Below are 18,358 nucleotides of genomic sequence, written 5' to 3'. Positions count from 1 at the left end.
GTAGGCCAGTGACCAAAAATCTAAGTTTAATTCAATTTAAATTCAGGCTATAACACAAGAAAATGTGGACAAGGTAAAGGGGTGTGAATACTTTCTGAAGGCTCTGTATGTATAATGACTGGGCTGCTTCCCACCCTCCCACACACTATATCCATCTTCATGTATCACTAGAGATCTATTCACACTTAGAGAGGTCCTGCAGGACCTCACCACAATCAGCCTTCACACAGCCGACTGTCAGGCTGTCCTACTATAGACTCAAGTGTTGGAGGAAAAATATACTATTTTTCCTATAAAATCTTATTTGAAAGGTTCAGTTGGACGTGAAATTCATTCATTGCTGTATGTTTGGCAGATGGCATAATACTTCATATTCATTCTGAATAGAAAGCTGTTTTTGATGGACATTGACATTAAAAGCTTATGGTCCGTCAAAAGAATGTTATCAATATATTAGTTTTTCGACAGGTAGCTTAGAATCACTGAATATATATATTTTTTTGTAATTTCACATCCCGTTTGTATCAGGCAGGGCGGTTTGTGGGAGAGATACATAAAGCCTCCCTCTTGGTACACACCACCCGCCCAGCTCATCACAGCAAAGTTTCACTGTGTTACATAAGGAGAGTTATGCCTGACTGACTGAGCAAAACACTTCATTTACAATTCAGGACATGCAGAGGGGTGATTCAAATTGAAAAAGGCACCATGGCAACAATGTTATGACTGTCATCAGGCCCTAATACAGTGGGGCAAAAACGTATTTAGTCAGCCACCAATTATGCAAGTTCTCCCACTTAAAAAGATGAGAGAGGCCTGTAATTTTCATCAGAGGTACACTTCAACTATGACAGACAAAATGAGAAGAAAAATCCAGAAAATCACATTGTAGGATTTTTTATGAAATTATTTGCAAATTATGGTGGAAAATAAGTATTTGGTCAATAACAAAAGTTTATCTCAATACTTTGTTATATACCCTTTGTTGGCAATGACAGAGGTCAAACGTTTTCTGTAAGTCTTCACAAGGTTTTCACACTCTGTTGCTGGTATTTTGGCCCATTCCTCCATGCAGATCTCCTTTAGAGCAGTGATGTTTTAGTGGTGTGGGGGCTGTGCTTTGGCAAAGTGGGTGGGGTTATATCCTTCCTGTTTGGCCCTGTCCGGGGGTGTCCTCCGATGGGGCCACAGTGTCTCCTGACCCCTCCTGTCTCAGCCTCCAGTATTTATGCTGCAGTAGTTTATGTGTCGGGGGGCTAGGGTCAGTTTGTTATATCTGGAGTACCTCTCCTGTCCTATTCGGTGTCCTGTGTGAATCTAAGTGTGCGTTCTCTAATTCTCTCTTTCTCTCTCTCTCTCGGAGGACCTGAGCCCTAGGACCATGCCCCAGGACTACCTGACATGATGACTCCTTGCTGTCCCCAGTCCAACTGGCCGTACTGCTGCTCCAGTTTCAACTGTTCTGCCTTATTATTATTCGACCATGCTGGTCATTTATGAACATTTGAACATCTTGGCCATGTTCTGTTATAATCTCCACCCGGCACAGCCAGAAGAGGACTGGCCACCACACATATGCTCTCTCTAATTCTCTCTTTCTTTCTCTCTCTCGGAGGACCTGAGCCCTAGGACCATGCCCCAGGACTACCTGACATGATGACTCCTTGCTGTCCCCAGTCCACCTGACCGTGCTGCTGCTCCAGTTTCAACTGTTCTACCTTATTATTATTCGACCATGCTGGTCATTTATGAACATTTGAACATCTTGGCCATGTTCTGTTATAATCTCCACCCGGCACAGCCAGAAGAGGACTGGCCACCCCACATATGCTCTCTCTAATTCTCTCTTTCTTTCTCTCTCTCGGAGGACCTGAGCCCTAGGACCATGCCCCAGGACTACCTGACATGATGACTCCTTGCTGTCCGCAGTCCACCTGACCGTGCTGCTGCTCCAGTTTCAACTGTTCTACCTTATTATTATACGACCATGCTGGTCATTTATGAACATTTGAACATCTTGGCCATGTTCTGTTATAATCTCCACCCGGCACAGCCAGAAGAGGACTGGCCACCCCACATAGCCTGGTTCCTCTCTAGGTTTCTTCCTAGGTTTTGGCCTTTCTAGTTTTTCCTAGCCACCGTGCTTCTACACCTGCATTGCTTGCTGTTTGGGGTTTTAGGCTGGGTTTCTGTACAGCACTTTGAGATGTCAGCTGATGTACAAAGGGCTATATAAATACATTTGATTTGATTTGATTTGATGTTTTGGGGGCTGTTGCTGGGCAACACAGACTTTCAACTCCCTCCAAAGATTTTCTATGGGGTTGAGATCTGGAGACTGGCTAGGCCACTCCAGGACCTTGAAATGCTTCTTACGAAGCCACTCCTTCGTTGCCCGGGCGGTGTGTTTGGGATCATTGTCATGCTGAAAGACCCAGCCACGTTTCATCTTCAATGCCCTTGCTGATGGAAGGAGGTTTTCACTCAAAATCTCACAATACATGGCCCCATTCATTCTTTCCTTTACACGGATCAGTCGTCCTGGTCCCTTTGCAGAAAAACAGCCCCAAAGCATGATGTTTCCACCCCCATGCTTCACAGTAGGTATGGTGTTCTTTGGATGCAACTCAGCATTCTTTGTCCTCCAAACACGACGAGTTGAGTTTTTACCAAAAAGTTATATTTTGGTTTAATCTGACCATATGACATTCTCCCAATCTTCTTCTGGATCATCCAAATGCTCTCTAGCAAACTTCAGTCGGGCCTGGACACGTACTGGCTTAAGCAGGGGGACACGTCTGGCACTGCAGGATTTGAGTCCCTGGCGGCGTAGTGTGTTACTGATGGTAGGCTTTGTTACTTTGGTCCCAGCTCTCTGCAGGTCATTCACTAGGTCCCCCCTTGTGGTTCTGGGATTTTTGCTCACCGTTCTTGTGATCATTTTGACCCCACGGGGTGAGATCTTCGTGGAGCCCCAGATCGAGGGAGATTATCAGTGTTCTTGTATGTCTTCCATTTCCTAATAATTGCTCCCACAGTTGATTTCTTCAAACCAAGCTGCTTCCCTATTGCAGATTCAGTCTTCCCAGCCTGGTGCAGGTCTACAATTTTGTTTCTGGTGTCCTTTGACAGCTCTTTGGTCTTGGCCATAGTGGAGTTTGGAGTGTGACTGTTTGAGGTTGTGGACAGGTGTCTTTTATACTGATAACAAGTTCAAACAGGTGCCATTAATACAGGTAACCAGTGGAGGACAGAGGAGCCTCTTAAAGAAGAAGTTACAGGTCTGTGAGAGCCAGAAATCTTGCTTGTTTGTAGGTGACCAAATACTTATTTTCCACCATAATTTGCAAATAAATTCATAAAAAAATCATACAATGTGATTTTCTGGATTTTTTTTCTCATTTTGTCTGTCATAGTTGAAGTGTACCTATGATGAAAATTACAGGCCTCTCTCATCTTTTTAAATTGGAGAAATTGCACAATTGGTGGCTGACTAAATACTTTTTTGCCCCACTGTATATCATTAGAAATCATAGCAAAGGAAAATGGATGACAGGGTAGAGGAAATAAGTTAGTGCATCGAGAACGGTTGTGTTTACATTGATGAGATACGACAGGAAACTGAAGGGAGAGGCACCGTAGTTTCAGAACAAACTAAACTGAGGAGGAGAACAAGCCGTCTAAATCTTTAACAGTGTTCATGGTGGGGAACAGTTTGGAGCAACCATCAAGTGCATGTTTTCTTGAATAAACATTGAAAAATTAAAAAACCTGAAAACAAATTGGTACTGTGGTACTGAATAATTCAACCACTCATTGTATTGCTACATGAATCGGTGTTCACAAAAAAGTTGCATCAATAGTATTCAGAAGCGTTGTGTAGGTAGCATGCATTACTTTAATATCATAATTTGACTTTTGGCATCATGACTCCCACTAAGTAAAACCATAGAAATAGTCCTCAAGTACAATAGTGTTAATAAAGTCACTGCGTGGTCAATCTGATGTCTGAAGTGCCCGTACAGCATTTACTGTGATGCAACCTCTGCAGACTTCAGGGTTTTCATACTTCTTGCGAAGTGAGTTTGTGTTTATACAGGACGTCCTGCTCCCACCTACCGTCAACCAATCATGTCAATGGGGAGCTTTAAGGAGCCCTCCGCATTGTTGCAACATTTGAGAGGTGCACAGCGATGCGGTAAGGAGCTTGATTTGCCCTCTGCATGCCTCTGGAGACTCCGAAATTGCGCCACACTCTCCACACAGCCTCCGACCACATTTCCAGATCAAGCATAAATGAGCTTTTAGGATGATAAGATGAAGCACATTGCACTGACACTCAATACTCCAAAGGTTGTTATTGGTTTTGTACAAAAGCGCTCAGTGGCACAGCATACTGCTGAGATGGAACTTGTTGACTACCTGTTGACTCTCTCAATGGCACAAACTTGTCACTAATTATCCGGACTGCCCAGATATGCTCATTCACACCTTTTGTATTTTAATCCTGGCAAGAAATTCCTACATTTCTTTCCAGTTGTGTGCGTTCAAGTTAAGAGTAAGTTTGTTTCCTATTTTCCATGTTTATTGTAGTTACCTAACAATGTAATTTTCATCATTTGAGATATGTTTTAATAGCTTTGTCCTCATCAACATGACCTTTTATGTTATGCGACCTGACATTGTGCCTCTCCTTTGTTGCAGAATCACACACCTTTACCATATCCAACCACCAGTCCTCTCTGTCGTCTGCTTGCTCTCTGACCGGAGCTGAGTACACCTGGTGACATCTATCCAACCAGTTAAATATCTTGGGTTCCTTTTTCATGGTCCTTCGACCGGATTATGTTTAGTAGGGGTACTGTGGCAGATTTCCATCCACCACGGCAAACAGTTGCCTCCTCACCTGAAGGACTGTGTGGTTGGTCACTTTAGGGAGTGGAAATGCAAATGATGATACAAATCCTCTACCCACAATCCTTTGCAATCACACTGAAACCATACAGTCTGGGGTACAAGACAGGGTTGTTTATTTTTTCTGTCTTAAATGGAAAGCATTAATTAAACCCTGACTGGAGTTCACATACATTTTCACAGTAAGTAGACAAAAGGAAGTGTGACTTCACTCCCTTGTTCCTTTGTTCTCTGATGGCTTTTGGGGGAGACTCCTTTTCCTGTGCACTTAGAATTCAATTTCCTTTGCTTCCCCCACACCGGACCCTTCCCTCTGTGTCCCTTGGACTGCTCCTGTCTGAGATGTGCTGTGGACAAGGTCCTCTCCTGCCTGAGATGTGCTATGGACAAGGTCCTCTCCTGCCTGAGATGTGCTGTGGACAAGGTCCTCTCCTATCTGATATGTGCTGTGGACAAGGTCCTCTCCTGTCTGAGATGTGCTGTGGACAAGGTCTCATGTGTCTGAGATTTGCTGTGGATAAGGTCCTCTCCTGTCTGAGATGTGCTGTGGATAAGGTCCTCTCCTGTCTGAGATGTGCTGTGGACAAGGTCCTCTCCTACCTGAGATGTGCTGTGGACAAGGTCCTCTCCTGTCTGAGATGTGCTGTGGACAAGGTCCTCTCCTGTCTGAGATGTGCTGTGGACAAGGTCCTCTCCTGGCTGAGATGTGCTGTGGACAAGGTCCTCTCCTATCTGATATGTGCTGTGGACAAGGTCCTCTCCTGTCTGAGATGTGCTGTGGACAAGGTCCTCTCCTGTCTGAGATGTGCTGTGGACAAGGTCTCATGTGTCTGAGATGTGCTGTGGATAAGGTCCTCTCCTGTCTGAGATGTGCTGTGGATAAGGTCCTATCCTGTCTGAGATGTGCTGTGGACAAGGTCCTCTCCTGTCTGAGATGTGCTGTGGATAAGGTCCTCTCCTGTCTGAGATGTGTTGTGGATAAGGTCCTCTCCTATCTGAGTTGTAGAAATGCACTCCACCTCAGCCTCTCTTCCTGCCATTCTCTGGCACTTCCCCAGGAAGCATCTGCTTTTCCCTGACAAAGAAACACTGCCGCAGAACCTAAATAATAGTAATTTACTTAGTAGACAATGAATACTCTGTATATCCCAAGTGGGGTCCCCCCTGAACGCCTCACTAAGTCAAGTTGCTATACAATGACACAATGACTTTCTGAGTTTCGTGTTTTAGGGTTGATAAAAATCAAAGCACACATTAGCGAGGGTCTATTCCCTGAGGGCATTTATCATACTTCTGCTTTTTATAATCACATCCTGATACCAGGGCAGTATCAGCAGGCTGGCATATCCTCTCACAAGTTTCAAGTTGGATCTCAGCACCCATTTGTGACACTGGTTCTTTTCTTTATTTTGCAAGCCTTTTCTGTGAAGGAAAACTTCCTGCATCTCCCACAACAGAAAGTGAAGCTCGCCTGGTGATCTCATGGGGAAATATTATCAAAGAGCTAAATCATTGAAATTACTGGAGTTATTATGCTGATATGACCTAGAGTACATTAGTGTATTTTTCTCACAACTCATCTGCCAGGCCTTGAATCTTTAGGCTGCTGTATACTTTTATAACAACGATCATTTGTTTAAAAGTTGCTAATGTTTGGATATGCCACCACCCCCTCTGCAGAGGAAGTGGATGGCTGTATCAAGTCTAAGCACACTTCCTGTGTTTGTTGTCTTGGGAGGACCTCTCAGAGTAGGCTAAGAAAGTAGCAGGAAAATTTGCATCGTCAGCCAGTCCATTACAGGGGAGGCTTGCAGGAGGACCATCATCAGTCTGACTGAGCACCACTGTCATCATATCGATTGGTGCAGTCGGGGAGAATGGAGTACTACTGGATATGCCTGTGGAGCGTCTTGGGGGTGGGTCTGTGTGTTCCTGATGATGAACACTATACTCTTCATCTGAGTCCTCTCAACTTCAACAACGCTTTAGAAGCCTGTCTGCCTGCCAGTTTCCTAACTAAAGTGGCCAGTATGGAGGAAGCCACAAAGATTTTGAAAGTCATCGCGAACATGCCATCCACAGAAGGTACATTTGAGTTTTGGGTGGGTTTGAGGAAAGAAAAGTTGGATTGTGTGAAAAATGACACACCTCTGAAAGGTTTTAAATGGACAGTGGATAGCAGCAGTGACACAAAACTGGATCAGTGGAAGTCTTTGCCCAAACCAACCTGCACGGTTATACACTGTGTATTTCTCTCGGGTGAGTTTAATGGAACTGAAATAGTGAACTGGGGGTTTGTTCCCAGTACCTGTAAGACAAATCGTCCATTCATTTGTAAACAACGTGATGAAAAGATGCCTTTCATGGACCAGTGTCTTATCCCACACATACTGGAGGCCCGATCAATAAGGCCAGACCCAAATAATCCTCATAAACTGGATCTAGAATGTTTGTCTGGGCAATTGTTTAAACTGACTTGCTCTGCAACAACTCTGAAATGGAAACGTGATGATGGATCGGCTATAGATGGCATTTGTGCTTCGTGCAAAGCAGGTTATGTGAGAGATGGGTCTGGAAACTGTGTGGACAATGATGAATGCAGAGATCAGCCCTGCAAAGGCCAATGTGTCAACACAGAGGGTTCTTACCTCTGTAAATGCCGTGATAAAAATGGAAATCTTCAAGACGAGGGCTCAGTGTCATGCAATGAACTACCAGTAGCTACCTTTACTGAAGGAAGTGACAACTATTTGGTCCAAGACCACACTCCCACTCCCAAGCCAACAATTACCATCTTTCTGCCGGACCAACCCACTCCCACTTCCCCTACGGATGACATTGAGATAGTGGACACGAGTGGAGAACAAGCCAAAATCTTCATACCTGTGGTGATAGCAGTGATGACCTTGGTCGTTCTGGTGGTCGTGGTGTTGGCTACTGTGAAGTGCTGTCTCAGGAGGCGATCGCAGAAACTGGCCATGAAAACTGCAGAGAAAATGGCAATAAAGAGGGCAGAGGCCTCGGAGGAAAAATACTCCCTGGAAAACACAAATGAGGAGGCAACTTAAGCAGAAGTGTGAACGGAGGTCACAGCAGACTCAGACAACCTGAAGATTTAAACTGACAATATATAAGACTTATTTCAGTTCTTACAGTTAATTGTCAATAAGCACTTTAATAACATTTCTTAAAAGAAAGGATTGACCACTACTTAGACAATACAATGTTAATTTTCACTGCAGTAGTGAAAATGAAAGCTTTGGATATTATTTTATTTTGAGGATTTGTATGTGGGCTCACATTTCTTCCTAGTATTTGCTAGGCCTTTATGTTTATTTACGTACTTAACTTTTGTACTGTTGTATATACTGTATGTGGTTTGTGTGTATATATATAAGGCATCATGTAACATAGGAAGATGAATTTGATGCTTCAGTATTTTGGAAGTTTCTAGTCCTGATATAAAGGATCACAGTCTCTGCCCATGGCTTAAAATGTTGAGCCCATATTAACCTAGTTCTTTCTCCGTTCAAAAGAAAGACCCTATCTTGTCAATAGATCAACTGATTTTAAAAGCATTGATTTTATTACAATTGAAAATAAAGGTTGAATGAATTATGAGCAAACAGACACTGTGGGTAGGTTTATCTTCTAGCCTACAGAGGCCAGAGTAAATATGCACCAAAGAGGAGAGAGAGGACTGCTGATAAGAGATGGCTTGGCAGCACTATCCGGACCAGGATGTGGTCGTTTTGCCAAATGGTAAAAACATTTTCCTGTTGCTGTCTGCCTGAGAGATGTTAAAGCAAACAACACTGCTGCTGTTTTAACTTCAACTTACACAATGAATAATGAATCATAGAGACTGAGCATAAATCTGAACTTAAACTCTGCATCAATCTCCTTTTACTCTTCAAGAAATCTGGAATAAATTAATCATAGGCAGCAGGGTTCAACACTTTTTTTGTATGTGCTCACACCAGAGGTGGGACCAAGTCACAAGGTCCGAGTTTCAAATAGAATGGGTCAAGTCTCGAATCAAGTCCAAGTCATACATTTTAAGAGCAAGTCACAAGTTCAAGTCAAGTGAAAAAAATCGATACATGCAACTACAAATCGAGACCTTCGCACTATACGTTCTATCTGATATTTCTGTCAAAAATGAGTTAGTCAGATATAATACATCTTTAAATGGTTCTTCTTATGTCTTTGATAGAAGTACATTTTAAGTGAAAGAATGGAAAAACTAGATAGTTATATCTGCATTAACCCATTAGAACTTGGCACTATAAAGTTATATCTGCAATCCAATCACAAGCCTGAACAAATCCAGATGGACCCGGACCAAACACAAGACATGTCTTTGCCATCTCACTCTAAGTATGGTCTAGGCCAATGGTTCCCAACCTTTTTCCACTTACTGTGCCACCGACTCAATTTTGCTCTGCCTGGAGTACCCCAAACGTACCCCCTCATGTGTCTTTTACCAGTTGGCCTACTGTCTCATGAGTCTTCTCAAGTACCCCCTGTGGATAGACCAAGTACATACAGAGGTCCTAGTACCCCTGGTTGGGAACCACTGGTCTAGGCTAATCTAGCCAGCAATAATGGCACACAAGGAACAAAACAAAACTGTCATAAATGTTTTCACATCATTGCTCAGCGATGACAGTGATTTGTCTGATGCTCATAATGCATTTCTTAATGTATTTGATGATGTGTTCTGTCTCTATCTTGGTAGAAGTGTTATTCTGTCATTTATGTGGTCAAATAGCTACAGTCTTCTTAAAAACTGAACATGTGTCAGATAAAACCTTATGGTTGAACCCAGTTGGACATTTGGACTTGAGGGACCTTTTAAGATGAGGACCTTAATGGGTTATGAAAGAAGAGTTCACTACCAAAAAGTTCTGAGATCTAGGCAGTGTCTTGTATTCATGGATGCCAAAGGACGCCAGGCTTCCTCAAAAAAATATTCTTTTTTTCCTGGTCAATTTGATCTTTCATCACTCTGTGCAGACCCAGCGCTAGAATGGATCAGTTGAACGGGCATTTGATTTCCATAGGCGGGTCCATTTTGTTCACTGGACCTCCAATGTGTGTACACGCTTGCACGTGTTTTTTAAAATGGGTGCAATAGTAAAGACCACAGGGGCTCATGAGTTTCAAGTTTGGGGAGGCTTACAATTCATCTTAAAATTTCTACCGATCTGCGTGCCAGTTATAAATATTTAACAGTTTCATTTCAATAATAACGTGTTTGTTTCTCAAAATAATTGTTACATGGTTAATCATACAAATCTGAAGTAAAATTATACAAATCTAAAAGTTCAATTTCAACTATGGTGAGGGCACTAGTCTTTGCCATATGGACACACTGATACACTGTGATCCACTGGTGGCTAAAGACAGGAGAGCATAGAACTCAAAGATAGTCTATAGGCCAATGCAGCAGTAGGCCTATAACTTCCATCATCAACTAAGTAAAATATGTATGCCCAAAGCCAACAAATAAAAACAGTTGAAAGTATCCTGTTCTTTCAATCACATGAATCTCTCTTCTCCACCTATCTGCCTGCCTTTCTATCTGTCTTGAGCTATTGCTAGTGAAGTTTAACAACTTATTAAATCTTCACAGGGTCCGCCCCAAAGCTGTCCCTAACTAACTTGTCACATTGTATCAACTAGCCCAGTGATTGCTTACCCCAGATTTATTTAGATTTATTTATCCATTATTTTACCAGGTAAATTGACTGCAAAAACATTCTCATTTGCAGCAACAACCAGGGGAATAGTTACAGGGAGAGGAGGGGGATGAATAAGCCAGTTGTAAACTGGGGATTATTAGGTGACCGTGATGGTTTGAGGGCCAGATTGGGAATTTAGCCATGACACCAGGATTAACACCCCTACTCTTACAATAAGTGCCATGGGATCTTTAATGACCTTAAAGAGTCAGGACACCCATTTAACGTCCCATCCGAAAGACGGCACCCTATACAGGGCAGTGTCCCCAATCAGCTGCCCTGGGGTATTGGGATATATTTTTGTTAGACCAGATGAAAGAGCACCTCCTACTGGCCCTCCAACACCACTTCCAGCATCATCTGGTCTCCCATCCAGGAACTGACCAGGACTAAACCTGCTTAGCTTCAGAAGCAAGCCAGCAGTGGTATGCAGGGTGGTATGCTGCTGGGATACTAGGAGAGGCTAAACCCTCTTGCTTCGCCTCATCCTCTCTGCTGAAACTGTATCACTGGAGAAAGCATTCGAGCAAGTGAAACAGAGCCCCTCTATGCGTGCCCATGTAACTGATGCTGTCTGGACAGAAATAGTATGACATGCTATCAGTGGCGATTTTAGCATGTAAATGTAGGTGGGGCAAACAAAAATAAAGATTTTAGATGTATGCCAGCAAAGCCACTACACAATACTAAACAATAATTCCACTATAAGGGTTACACATGGTGCCTACAAACTATTAGGGCTTACATAAAGCTGTCCTTACCACTGCTACACCTGGCTATCAGCGGAGCCTTGTCTGGCAGCAAAACAGTTCATTCAGCCTCATTTGCTGCCTTTAAAAAAAGCATAGCTGATATGCCTGACTTGCTAAACAAATGTGGCTTCTACTGGCAACTGAGATGTACAAACTATGGCATTAAGGGGAAGAGGAGCGGATAAGAGGCAATCCTTAATTTTGATTAAGACATGAATGAGCGACCTAGTCAATATAACTATTTGTTCAGCACTTTTGAAATGTATGGTGCTAGAATTCAGAACATGGACCGTTCTTACAGTATTCTCCCTGTACACCAAGTCAGAACCGTAAGATAAATAAAGGGCGCATAGAAGCAGACAATGAAAGCTCTTACAATATTTGATGATGACATTTCTCTACAACTGGCTATTGGCTACATGTGCCCCACCAAGTTAGAACAGTAGGCTAATTATGAAGGGAAAAGGGATCAAATGATTTAGGTAAGGCACATGGTCTACTAACAGCTTACTACACAACATTCTGTAGCTAAGAAAGTAATACTATCTCCCTGGCATATTACATAATTTATGCAGAAGCATACAAGACATTTTTGGACTTTTGTGCTGTGCTCACTTCAACAGGAAGGTGGCGCTCTTGTGGGCTCTAGAAAGTTGGATGACAGTTCAAAATTATTTTCCCGTATTTTCACAATTGGAGTTAGTTTTTTCAGAGTTTCCAGTTGTCTTGAACTCACTGAAGTCAGATTTCCCAGTTCCGAATTTCCAGTTTTGAACTTAATTAATAGCATGGCTATTAATAGCATGGCCAATGTATTCAAACTTTTCTGGCCCATGGTGTTACCCCCTTTTCGGGGTAGTTACTATCTTGTCTCATCACCTCAATTCCCCTATGGACTCGGCGTAGGTCGAGAGCCAAGCTGCACTGCTTCTTGACACACCGAAGTCGACCGACTGGCCCACCACAAGGAGTCGCTAGACCACGATGAGACAAGGACATCCCAGCCGGCCAAACCCTCCCCTAACCCGGACGACGCTGGAACAATTGTGCACCGTCCCATTGGTCTCCCGGTCGCAGCCGGTTATGACACTGCCTGGGATCGAACCTGGGGCTGCAGTGGCGCCTTAGCACTCATTGTTGAATTTGCGATTTCCAACTTGTTGTGTAATGTTTATGTCAAATGGCTGATGAGCACCATTACGTTTTATCTATAATTTCTATTTATATGACAAGGATTGAAAGGATTTACCAGTAGATTGTTGACTTGATGCATGATGATGATTGCTTGTCTAGCCTGATAGCTAAGATGTTGAAAGTATGAAGTTGACATGATAAATCTAATCAAAGCTAAGGTAGATATGACATGATTTGACGTTATTTTATCTGTGGCCAATGACCTTGAGCCTTCTTGGATGGGCACTTCTAATGTAAGTCTATGGCAGCACCCAGGGGGCTTGAATTTTCGAGCTCGACCCATAGATTTTGTGGTAAGGTAGTGCCCCCATGAGTGACAGAATACTGAGCCAATCATGGCGCAACTAGAGAACATTACCAACCCCTACTCTCCATATTTTCCACGGGCTGACCCACCACCACAAAAAGCACTGAGCTAGGCTGAAACACATTCATTTTGGAGCTGCTTTACTCAAGAAAGCAAAAAAAGAGACCATGTTTGTATGCGGCTTTATTAATGCAACATTTTTTTAACATTGTTTACAGACGGATATGTTACACATATCTTTTCTAAACAGGTGGGGCTCAAAACAGATGAATGACATGAATGACGCATCTCCACTGGATAATATTCATTTAGGCAGGCTACTCCATTTTTGCCTAGCAAAACCGGGGAAAATTAAACAAGCAATTTCTGGTCACTAATCTGGATGTGTGAGCCCATCTTTGCGCGCCAATGGTAATGACTGGTCAACAGTCAAGATGCACAACTTTGTGGTTCTGAAGCATAGTTTACAATGTTTTAGAAACAACCATTTGTTGCAATGCTGTAGGCCTATCATGTTAGTGACCAGATCGAATAAGCAAAGGCATTGTTATAAAATTCAAATGGCAGGCTACATGTAGCCTATTAAAATATGTATGAAAAAATATTCATATTTTCCCATTCAGCTTTCGCACAAGTGACCCCCGAAAATCTTCTCACTGCGCCAGCTCATCCGACCTGTGTTGATTGACAGTTGGTCCAATCAGAGAGAGTGCCGAGTGTGCGTTTCGAGTCAAGTCTCGAGTCATTTTATTTTCTATCAAGTCGAGTCTCAGGTGATCAGATGTGTGACTCAAGTCAGACTCGAGTCAAAGTCTTATGACTCGAGTCCACACTCTGGCTTACACAGTGGAAATGGTATAACTACACTGCACACCGGCAGCCTCTAGTAGTGCCAGTCTGTTTCTGCTCTGTAAGGCTACTTGTCATAATTGGAGGACTTTTACGCACAGTGCCACCTGAATCCATATTGCAATGATTCGAACAATAATAAGACATTCTGATTAGTCAACATTTTAATTCAGTTCATATAAATAGTTGCAAGTAAACAAAACTAATAAATACCGAAGTAACAGCCTAGTAGGCCTAATGAGCAAAACACTCAGTGGTCACATTTATGATTTTGTTCATATCGTTTCATCACTTTATGTCCATATGCTAGGTTACAGTGTCGTTGTCCTCGAAGTGCAGATTCCATTTCTATAAGTGCTGTCACATTCCATGTTGTCTGGTTGAAATTCATCCGCACTGTAACCACGACTTTTCAGAGCGGTGGCATAGTAATCTATTGGTTCCTCCGTTGCATTGTCCATCCACCGCAGGCACAAAATTCTTTGGAACGAACGTTTGAAATTGTCTGATAAAAATCCATACAGTATAGGGTTGGCGCAGCTGTTTGCGTACCCCAAAATCACTGCGAGTTGCATGAATGTCGCGTTATGGTGCTTCACGAAGACATTAACGAGCTGTACAATATGAAAGGGCATCCAACAGATGACAAACACGGTCACCACCATCAACACCATCAGAGTGATCTTTCTCTCCGATTTCTTACGCTGCTGCCAGCCTGCCTTCATTGCCACCACTCTCATCTTGGCGATGATGAGGATGTAACACATACAGATAGCAAAGACTGGGAACAGAAAGCCCATGAGAAAGGCATAAATCACAAACACAGCCATCCACTGGTTCACTGGCTCTGGCATCTGAATGTTGCAAGCGAGCGAACCGTCCAAGTTTGGAACGGTCGTGGAAAATATAATAATAGGCAAAATGACCAGGATAGAAAACATCCAAACCCCAAAGTTGACTATTTTAGCTATTGTGGGCCTCCGGTACCGGGAGGCTTTGATGGGGTGTACAACCGCAATATATCGGTCTATGCTAAGTACAGTTAGGCAGTAAATACTCGTAAACATATTAATAGCATCAACACTTAGAACAAGTCGGCAGAGAAAGGAGCCGAAAGGCCAGTGGTGAAGGAGTGAAGATGTCACCAGGAAGGGGACACTCAGCATAAGTAACTCGTCCGCGATGGCTAAATTCAGAATGTAAATATTTGTTGCCGTTTTCATTTTGGCATATCTGAAAATGACATAGATAACCATAGAGTTCCCGCACAGTCCGACCAAACACACAACCGAGTAAATGAAGGAGATGAGGATAGCGCTGCCGTGAGACTCGTTGTACGTTCCGTTCCAAGACGAGTTGTTAATTAGGATAAAAACGTCCTCCAGTGTTAGATTCCTGATAGAGCTGTTGAGCATTTTGGCAGTTAAAAAAAAAAGTATATCTTAAATAACCCTTCTCAAACAGTACTGTCCAGAGAACCCATCTCCTCACGGCAGTTGATCGATGGTACAGCGCGCAGACGTTGCGTTTCAGGACCATGGATAGCTACGAATGCTGTAGTCATTTGAGACACGCAGCTTCAGACGTTGTAAAATGACGTTGCAGTGGGGACTAGGCTCGGTCCTAATCGATATACACTACTGTAATCTGAAATATAAATGTCGTTGAATGTCAAAACACACATTCAATTTCAACTGATTGATTGGTAAATTGCTGCAGAGCCTTGTCTTTTGATGACGACGCACAATAGTTAAAAGTTTCCACAAGTTCTCGTCGTATCAGCAATTTTACTATTCAATTAAAACACACAGTCAACACTATTGGACATTTACGAGACTAATACAACTGCATAAATTGCATAAATTGTCATCTTTAATTTAATAACTTAATAAAAATGACAATCAAAAAGCATACCTGGCATGTGTAGGCAACAGAGCACAAAGATCGTCTTTATTTTGAAATAAGTGAGCTGTCATACCAACTATAATTATTACAGACAACACAATGACAAACAATTTCCACATCAGGGGGGAATGTCACTGAGAATTTCAAATAAGTCCCAGTGATATTTTTTAAATTTATGTTTAATTAATAAAGTCAATCGTCATATTCAAATCAGGTACAAAAACATAGAGATTCACTCTAGAGCCGGCGTAGGAAACCCTGATCCTGTAGCGCTGCATGCGCTTCATGTTATTGATTAAAACCGACCTGGAAGACCAGGTGTGTTGAAATTAGTCAATAACTGAACTGATTCATTAGCTCAGTGGGTCAGGTATGGTCCCTAGGTGGTGCAAAATCGTGCAGTACTTGCGACACTCCCTGCTCTAGAGACTGAAAATCTAAGTAAGTAAATACAGTTTCATGAGGAAAGCCAAATGCAATATATATGTTGACAACGTTGGATAGGAGAGCAGTTTCTGGGTCTTATGTGACAACTTGACTTTTAATCTATCAGAATTGACGAAATTACATTAGATTCTACCCACTGGGCACAAACTGGTATGCTTTTTTTTCACCGAACTTTTAATCTAAATCCAATGACATGGTTCAATAATTGTTTTCACGTTGAATTCATGTTTAACTCAATCAAAAGTAAATCAAAATGAGGAACTGAGATCTGTGCCCAGTGGGCAGTAAACAGACTAAATTAAACATAAGTAGTGTTTGGTGAGCAATAACTAAAACATTTTAGATTTCCTCAGCTCGAGAGAGAGGCCTTTGACTTAATTGTATAATTCTAAGGGCTCATATTGAAGTAAAATAAACATGTTCCATTAGAATGCAACAAACAATGTTGGATTGGAAAACAGAAGAATCTCCTCTAGAAACACTGCATTCAGGTGGGTCAGCCATATCATTTTTTGCTAGAATTGTTTTGAGAGAATGATTGTCCTTGAAATGCAACAAGCAACACATACATACACACACACACACACACAGTATGTGAGTGGAACAGATGGTTGTGTTCACACTCCTATCTCCCTCCTGGATGCACGCCGGTTCTTTTGGCAGGTGTTTTCATACTCCATAGGCCTCCCACTCATCTCTCTAGCTCCTGTTTTATAAAGACTGACTCAGCTGATTTAGATGGGCAAGAAGGAAACCAGTTATTTCACTGGGAAAGAGCTCCAAAGCCAAAGAAATACAATCTTTGTTTGTTGGGCACTGCAAGCTGTTTCCAATGACTCAATGAGGATTCATGAAGGTAGATCTTGAACTTGGCACAAAAATATTTTTTTCAAAATAACCACAGTAAAATGCACTTAAGATCTGATTGCACATGACTCTTGAAACACTCAAATGCAATGTCATGAAAGTTACTTTAAATGCATAACACAAAATAAAGATTCCTATGCACAAAGTATCAATTTTGATTGACAGTATCTTTACCGTCAACCATTTGTCAGGTTCAGACCTACTGGTTGAGTGATTTAACAGACCTAAACACATCAAGTACTTAATACAACAACTTTGATTTGAGTAGCATCATATGGAGATAGACTGTACAGTACCACTACTATGGGGATGGCTCATCTCAGTCCTCAGGTGCCTCTTGGAGTTCACCTTCTGTTCTGTAGTCCTCCACCGCTTGTAGACCAGGGCATCGTTGGGCTGGAGGAGAACAGACATACAGAGTAAAACCAAGACCAGACAGTTGGAGGCTGTCTATTCATAGCTAACTATGTTTTTAGTCATAACTTATTCTCCACATACACCGTATGAATTGAATGGGCTTGGTCTATGCTAAAACAATGAAATTAAATATGATTCAGTTCCATGCAATCCCACTATCATCAATACAATCAAGTCTGAAAAAGCACCTAAAAACACATTAATTAAATTAGTGGAACTGAATTACAATAAATGTACAAAATATTGGTATCAGACAGAGACCCAACAGCAGTGTATGAAACATAGCAGCCCTGCTGACAGAATAACAAGGCGGCTGTCATAGCACCCGGCCTGCAGGGTCACACATTCATCACCCATATTTAATTAAAATCCTTGGCCACAATTGGTGAATCTAATCTGGCAGACCAATCACAAGTCATTAGGGAAATCAGGCTCATTGGCTGGAGCCTGGAGCCTGCAATGGCAGAGTTCTGGGTTTGGAGCATGGAGCCTGCAATGGCAGAGTTCTGGGTTTGGAGCATGGATTCTGGAATGGCAGTGTTTTGGGTTTGATTCATTACCACATTGCCTACAATGCACTGAACCACATATCCTTGAGACATGTTGATTTAACAGGCCTAAATACAATCTACTTATTACAAAAAAGTTTACAATACAACCATCTGACCTTGTAACTTATGACAAGACAAATCTCTGTATAATACCTGGCGCACAGTGGACTGAGAAACTACTGAACAGTGAACACATTGAGTAGCAACTTGCAACTTAAATCTCGCTGGATTGATTGCTTTAATTTTACTCTTGACTGTTTCCCACTCATGCATGTGCACTTTTTGTTTTCCTCTCACGTAAATGTTTGTAGTGACACTCCTGCAAGGGGACTGTGGTTTGTATGTTAGTCACATGTGATATCTCAAACAGTGCTTGCCAGATTTTGACACAACTTCAGTGAATGATGC

The 18,358-nt window shown here is 42.3% G+C and overlaps 2 protein-coding genes across 2 annotated transcripts; one reads left to right on the top strand and one right to left on the bottom strand.

The window, feature by feature from the left end:
* The first annotated feature begins 6,683 nt into the window (after positions 1-6,683).
* LOC109904249 (C-type lectin domain family 14 member A) lies at positions 6,684-8,542 on the top strand. Its single transcript, XM_020501487.2, has one exon. The coding sequence runs from the start codon at positions 6,792-6,794 to the stop codon at positions 7,980-7,982; it is 1,191 nt and encodes a 396-aa protein (XP_020357076.1). The 5' UTR covers positions 6,684-6,791; the 3' UTR covers positions 7,983-8,542.
* Positions 8,543-13,088: 4,546 nt separating this feature from the next.
* On the bottom strand, positions 13,089-15,332 carry LOC109903220 (somatostatin receptor type 1-like). Its single transcript, XM_020499865.2, has one exon. It carries the CDS (start codon positions 15,176-15,178, stop codon positions 14,075-14,077), a length of 1,104 nt encoding a protein of 367 aa, XP_020355454.1. The 5' UTR covers positions 15,179-15,332; the 3' UTR covers positions 13,089-14,074.
* Positions 15,333-18,358: the final 3,026 nt, after the last annotated feature.

Source organism: Oncorhynchus kisutch, linkage group LG14 (genome assembly GCF_002021735.2).
Source record: "Oncorhynchus kisutch isolate 150728-3 linkage group LG14, Okis_V2, whole genome shotgun sequence".
In the NCBI taxonomy this organism is placed as follows: Eukaryota; Metazoa; Chordata; class Actinopteri; order Salmoniformes; family Salmonidae; genus Oncorhynchus; species Oncorhynchus kisutch.
The sequence above is the reverse complement of the archived record's forward strand: the minus strand, read 5'-3'. Positions and strand labels throughout refer to the sequence as shown.

What these genes read in the sequence shown, in the direction of transcription:
- LOC109904249 (XM_020501487.2), top strand. Translation starts at nt 6,792, where the DNA reads ATGGAGTACTACTGGATATGCCTGTGGAGCGTCTTGGGGGTGGGTCTG.
- LOC109903220 (XM_020499865.2), bottom strand. Translation starts at nt 15,178, where the DNA reads ATGCTCAACAGCTCTATCAGGAATCTAACACTGGAGGACGTTTTTATC.